Source organism: Phodopus roborovskii, unplaced genomic scaffold (assembly GCF_943737965.1).
Source record: "Phodopus roborovskii unplaced genomic scaffold, PHOROB, whole genome shotgun sequence".
Classification (NCBI taxonomy): domain Eukaryota; kingdom Metazoa; phylum Chordata; class Mammalia; order Rodentia; family Cricetidae; genus Phodopus; species Phodopus roborovskii.
The window spans coordinates 10886510-10892958 of record NW_026126546.1 but is presented as its reverse complement, the minus strand read 5'-3'; the positions used below and the strand labels follow the sequence as shown (position 1 = coordinate 10892958).

At 51.7% G+C, this 6449-nt stretch overlaps 1 protein-coding gene across 1 annotated transcript; it reads right to left on the bottom strand.

The window, feature by feature from the left end:
* Window positions 1–2391: 2391 nt before the first annotated feature.
* On the bottom strand, window positions 2392–6449 carry Osm (oncostatin M). Its single transcript, XM_051200368.1, has 3 exons — window positions 5925–6449; window positions 4373–4509; window positions 2392–3934 (listed from the first exon to the last, which is right to left on the bottom strand). Exons 1-3 carry the CDS (start codon window positions 5956–5958, stop codon window positions 3374–3376), a joined length of 732 nt encoding a protein of 243 aa, XP_051056325.1. The 5' UTR covers window positions 5959–6449; the 3' UTR covers window positions 2392–3373.

Below are 6449 nucleotides of genomic sequence, written 5' to 3'. Positions count from 1 at the left end.
TGCTGGGAACTGAACCCAGGTCCTGTGGAAGAGCAGCCAGTGCTCTTAACCTGTGAGCCAGGTCAGCATCCCCTTTCTCATATTTTAAAGATACAGGGATATAAACTTTCTACTTTTGTAAATGAGTGCCCCAGATTCTATGTAATTGTGTCATGTGTGTCTATGCTAATCATTTTTAAAGTTGTTTTTAGTGTGCTAAAATTACTATTTTTATTTTTTGCATTCCTAGTTAAAACACATATGTGAGGGTTTACAACTGTATTCTGGGGCTGTATTAAGAAGCCTGATAATGCTGGGCCTGGTGGTGCACACCTTTAGTCTCAGCAGAGGCAGAGGCAGAGACAGGTGGATCTCTGTGAGTTCCAGGTCAACCAGGGCTACACGGAGAGACTCTATCCCAAAAACCTAAAACCAAAACAAAAAGCCTGGTAAAGGGACTAGAGAGATGGCTCAGTGGTTAACAACACATGTGGCAACTCATAACATTGGTCACCCTAGTTTCAGTGGATCTGATGCCCTCTTCAGGCCACCTCAGGTACCAGGTACTCAGTGTTGTACAGACATACTTGCAGGCAAAACAACCATGCGGGTAAAATAAACATGATACACATAAAAATAATAAAATTTCAAAGGCCTGATAAGCACATACTACCTTATAAACTTGAGCACACCAAACATCTTAAAATCTATTAAAATGATGTCTTTGGGTCTATTACGGGTTTTCTAAACCCTTAAAATGCTAATTATATCAAACAACATTTATTAGTCATAGGATAAAGATTTTATTTATCTATGAAGTTTAGATTATATATATATGTGTGTATGTGTTTATATCTATATAGGAAGATAAAATTGCATTTCAAAACAGGGTCTAAGTAAGTGCGTTAATTTAATTTAAAACTTCATTTTATAATAGTCAAAGGCTCATAAATAAATATCATGTCAAATATTATTTTTTAAGATTTTTTTGTTATTTATTTTTATTTCATGTGCATTGGTGTTTTTGCCTGCATGCACGTCTGTGAGAGGTGTCAAATCCCCTGGAATTGGAGCTACAGAGAGCTGTGAGCTGCCATGTGGGTGCTGGGAATTGAACCCCAGTCCTCTGGAAGAGCAGCCAGTGCACTTAAGCACTGAGCCATCTTCTCAATCCCCTAAATATTCTTAGTATAAAGCTATCTCCAATCACAGGACAACCACAGAGTACACATGATTCTCACTTGGGGGAATACATCCATGCAGCTTTTTTTTAAAGTGTGAAAATATGAGGGACTGGAGAGGTGACTCTCCTCCAGAGGTCCTGGGGTCAATTCCCAGCACCCACATGGTGGCTCACAACCATCTATATCTGTAGTCTCATGGGGTCTGATGCCTTCTTCTATTGTGCAAATAAACACATAGACATAAAATAAAAATAAATAATCTTTAATCCCAGAGACAGGTGAATCTCTGTGAGTTCGAAGCCAGCCTGATCTACAAAAGCTAGTTCCAAGAGAGCCTCCGAAGTTACAGAGAAACCCTGTCTTGAAAAAAAAAAAAAGGTGAAATTTTTGGTTGTTTAAAATCTGTCTGTCCAGGACTGGGGAGATGGTTCAGCAGTTAAGAACACTGGCTGTTCTTGCAGAGGACCTGGGTTTGATTCCCAGCACTCACATGCTTTCACATTTATAACTTCAGTCCCAAGAGATCTGATGCCCTCTTCTGGCCTCCTCCAGCACTGCAGTCATGTGCAGAGAGCACAGATATACATAGATAAAAATAAAATCTTTGAAGTGGGATGGGGGGGCAGGTGGCATGTGTCTGTGACCCCCAAGCTGGGGAGGGAGAGTTACACAGCCTCCAGATTCAGTGAGAGGGTTCTGTGGCAATTTCCTCAGAACTGAAGCACCCTCCCGGGAAAAGGCAGCTCAGGAGGCTCAGAAGGTGAAATCAGAATTCGTAAGTCCTGGAGAACAAAAACTTAGAGTTTGGAGGGGCCCTCCCCAGAAAATGAGGAGTACTGCTGGAGAAGGGCGCTAGACTGATACCTCAGGGAGGGGACAGTGGATCCAGGTGACAGCATGCCACTCCTTGCAGCTGGGTGGGCTTTCCAGTGATAATGGTGCCGTTGAGTCAAGCCTGCTCCTGTAGTAACCCCTCACCCATACTCCTGTGTGTGACACCAATAAAACTCACTGGGTCACCAACTTGAACTTGAACTTTGGTCTGTCATGGGGTCTTATTCTGGGATGAATAGATATGTGTATGTTACAACTCTGTGGCCATGTGACTTCCCTTTCTGAGTGATGCTCAGACCTCTAACCCATCCAAGAGCATAGACATCTTTGGCCTAAAGACCTCCCCTGAGGCAGGCCCCCAAACCTTGTCCCATAAGAAAAGACTGACACCAACTTTAGAAACTCGGCAAGTTTTAAATACGTTAGCAAAATATTAACATTAAATATACATTATAAATAAGCCATATAAATATAAAACGGATTAAAAACTGATAAAAAAAATCAATAAATTAGTCATGTCCCTCCAAGTAATTAATTAATTGCTCATCAGCTTTTGAGTCCTCTTCCAGGAGGACCGGTTCAGAGTGTGAAAATTCCACAACTCACCACCAGAGGGAGCAACAAGCAGCGAGGACCCAAGATGGGGCTTGTGGGCACTGGGAGATCTCCCATAAACCCACCCCATGACCGTTTGCACCGTATGTTCCCATTTACAGAGACTTTGATGTTCACCCTGTGCCACAGAGTTCCGCAGCTGACAGGAGGAGGGGGCCTTACATAAGGACCCAAACTCAGCTTTCCATAGAGAACACTGACGTTCAAAATGTGTCCTGCCCACTTAGGGAACCAGAAAGGACTCTGAGCTCTCTTCCCTTGAACTGCTAGATCAATGCTCCTTTTAGGACACCCTTCCTCTGTCGCAACTGCCAAACATGAGGTCTCCCAGATGTCCAGGTATGTGGTCTGAGTGGGATGAGGCATGGGGGAGAGTCCTGGGCCTGACCTTCCCTTTAGAACCCAGCCACAGGGAAAGGAGGAAGTCTGGAGGCAACAACTCAAGTCATGAGAGGAAAGGACCAACAACAGCCTAGGGGGTTCAGCCCAGCTGTGAGTCAGCTTGTGTCATCAGACCCCTGAATCAATGGAAAGCCAGGCCCACGTGGCCTGACCCAGCTGCCCTGCTCGGACTGGTGGCTTGGAGTGGGGCACCACAACCTGACTATCCTCACAGTCCAGCTGTGGTGGGAGGGCCCCCCAACACCACACCTTAAAGTGCTGTTCTGCACAACTCTGAATGCAGGAGCAGCTCCCAAAGCCTCTGAGAGGCGACATCCTGCATCCACAGACTATGCTGTGTCCGTCAGTGTGTCCTAAGGCTACCGGGGCACCTGGACCCTGGACATGGGGCTCTGGCTGCTCCTGGAGGGTCTGATTCTGCTGGCTCCCTTGTGCCAGGCCCGGAGCAGGCTGTGTCTAGGGCTGTGTCTCCGGCTGCGGCTGGAGCCATCTCTCCACTCCCTGAAGACCCTCCCCACTGAGCCCATGAAGCTGTGGTAGCTCCACAGGAAGCGGCAGCTGTCTAGCTTGGTCTGGAAAATGCTTGGTGTTGTGGCAGTGGACATCGAGGCCCCAGAGCCTGGCTGTGTGGGCTTAGGTATCTCCAGGGGGTGGTTGAGCAGCTGGGCCATGCAGTAGACATTGTTCCTGATGCCTTGGATGTTCCACCTGGCCCTCTCCAGGGCTGGAAAAGGCCGAGTCTTCAGGAATTTCTGTCTTAAAGCACCCAGTTGGTGCCAGACTCTGCCCAGTGTGGCGTGGACAGTGTTCAGGAACTGAGGCTTGCTCAGTGCCCGCAGGGTGTCCTCACTCGGGAAGGCCACGGGGTACTCTGTGCAGGCAGCTCTCAGGGTAGGTGTGTTCAGGTCTTGGAGGTGGATCTGAGGAAAGAAGAGAGTGAGGGATGCATGCCAGAACCCCCCCAAACACGCAGACAAACCTGCCTTTGAAACACTAGCTCTTGTGTGGTCTTTCCAGCAGAGAGATACAAAAGCCAAAGCAGAAGAGATAACTGAGCGGCAGAGATGGGACGGGAGTGTGCCAGGGCCCCGGGGTCACTGTGCATGCAGTGCATGGGATGAGGGTCCCTAGATGGGGCGGGGGCTGCAGAAGCACTGGGCTAGTTTGCTCACTGCCACATCTGGGAACCTAGAACAAAGCGCCAAGCCATGCAGGCAGCAGGGGCCACCAAGGAATGGAGTTGGAAGCCAGGCCACCTCACCATCCCTGGAATAACTCAGCTTCCTCCATGCACACACTCTCTCTAGTCCCCAAGATTCTCTGAGGCTCAGGTGCCCTAAGGGCTGGCTGGGGCTTACATAGGGCTCCAAGAGTGATCCCGTGTCCCCTGTGATGTTCGCCTGACTCTGCAGCTGGCTGAGGAGCTGTGGGGAGGAGCTGGAACAACCGCGTGCGGCCCGTGCCATGCTCAGGAACAGGAGACTGAGGGCCAGACCTGGGGCAGAGAAGGAAGGGTATGGTTACCTGACCTGTGGTATGTACAGCGCTATGTCTGGTTGTGCAGGAGCTGGGCATGCAGCAGGCACTGTGTCTGACAGGAACACTCACTGCGGCTGCCACCTTCCCAGTGAGTCACCCCACAGACCAAACAGGGTGACGGGGTGGCTGCAGTTACCAAGTAGGGAAGCTGGGTGTTTGCACACAGCATCGCTGTCCTGACCCTTGGGGCACGGGACGGCGGCATGAGTCCACTATGGGACGTCTGGCCTCACACAAGGGTTGGTCAATTCCCTAACCCTGGAACAGAACTTAACATTCCATGTAGGCAGAATGGAGTGGTCCCCAAGTTCTGTTCACAAAGCCAGGTGAAGGCACCTCTCCACCCCCAGAGCTGGCCAGTGCTGACACCCAATCTACTGAAAGGTTAACTAGGTGCAAGAGAAAGTCCTGCCCAGGTCACACATGCCCCACACTCTCCTGGACCTTCCTGCCTCCCGGTCAAAACCCCCCATGCATGCACACACCAGCGATACTGAGAGTCTCCAAGAACGTTGCAGAGGTTAGGGTACTAGCATAGTTCCAGCTCACTGGCCCCCACCCTTAGGCACCGGCAGCCACGTGGTCGGAAGGGGCCTGTGGTGCAATGGCCCGGAAGACTGTGACACCATCCTTCCCTTCCTACAAACCGACCAGCCCCTTGGGGAGGGCCAGCTGCTGGGGAGGGGCAGGAGCCCAGGCGTGCCAACCACAAGTCCCCTCCCCAACTTCCCCAGGTGTCTGTAGCTACACTGCCAGCAAGGGCCCACGGTGAGCACGGAACAGGTGCACGTGGACCAGTGCTGTAGGGTGGGCCAATAGGCCTGTGTGAAGCACAGAGGGACCTGCCCCGTTCACTGGGGGCTCTGGTCTGCAGGTAAGCCTTCCTGTGTCCGTGGGAGGGAGGACCCTCACCCACATCAGTTACTTTGTTTGCTTGTCCCCATGGGGGTGTGGCTGTGTTTGTGGTGTGATGATCTGAAGCCCTCAGGCTCGGCTGAGTTTCCATCTACCCTAGACCCTGGGAATTGAATCAGGGCAAGGAGGCCCCATCCTAGGACTGGCTGCACTTCCTCACAGATCTCCTGCAACTTCCTTTTCTGCTCCTCTCGCACCTGCCTCTGGCTTCCGCAGCTTCTTCCCGCTCTATCCTCTCCCCTCATACCCTGGTCCCCAACGCAGTCTACTTCACCTCCCTCTGGAAGCCTTCCAGGAATGCATCTCCACCTGTGGGTATGCTGGAGTCTCAGTGGGTCCTGACCTCCTAGTTTTTCCTCAGCATCCTTCACCTGACGCTAGATCTGCAGCTCCCGAAGGTCAGAAGCCAGTTGGCACGGCTGTGCCTGGGAGGGCAGAAAGGAAGGAAGTACTTACTGAGTACTGCTCTCTGTGGAAGCTGTGCCTGCATGCTGGGTGCTGGCGATTGGGCCCGTGCCGCTCTGGGGTGACAGGGCTCGGCTGGGTGTCCTGCAGGCTGGCAGCCACTTTATGCCCGACAGGGCGATTGGCCAACACCTCGTGAGGTGGGTGGGGAGGGGGGAGGGGGAGGGCAGGCCTTCTGGGAACATGACCCCAAAAACCAAAGTCTCCACAGGCGTCCAATGGGCGCCGGGCGCCATGGCAAGCCCGCTCCTCCTCCCGTTTTCTTCGAATTCGTTCTTCGAGGTCAGCCCCACGCCCAAGGATGATGTAAACCGCAGCCTCAGCCTTCTTGGGGTGAGCGGGCAGCATGGGGGTCCGTGCCATCTGCAGGGAATCAGCCCCGGGGTCAGAGCAGGAACTGCAAGCCAGGCCTCTGGAAGCCCAGGCCACCCTTGGCCGAGGAACCACCAATCTCACAGGACACCGAGGTTGAGGACTAAAGGGAGCCAGACATCTTCCTCGTTGAGTGCCCTTCCC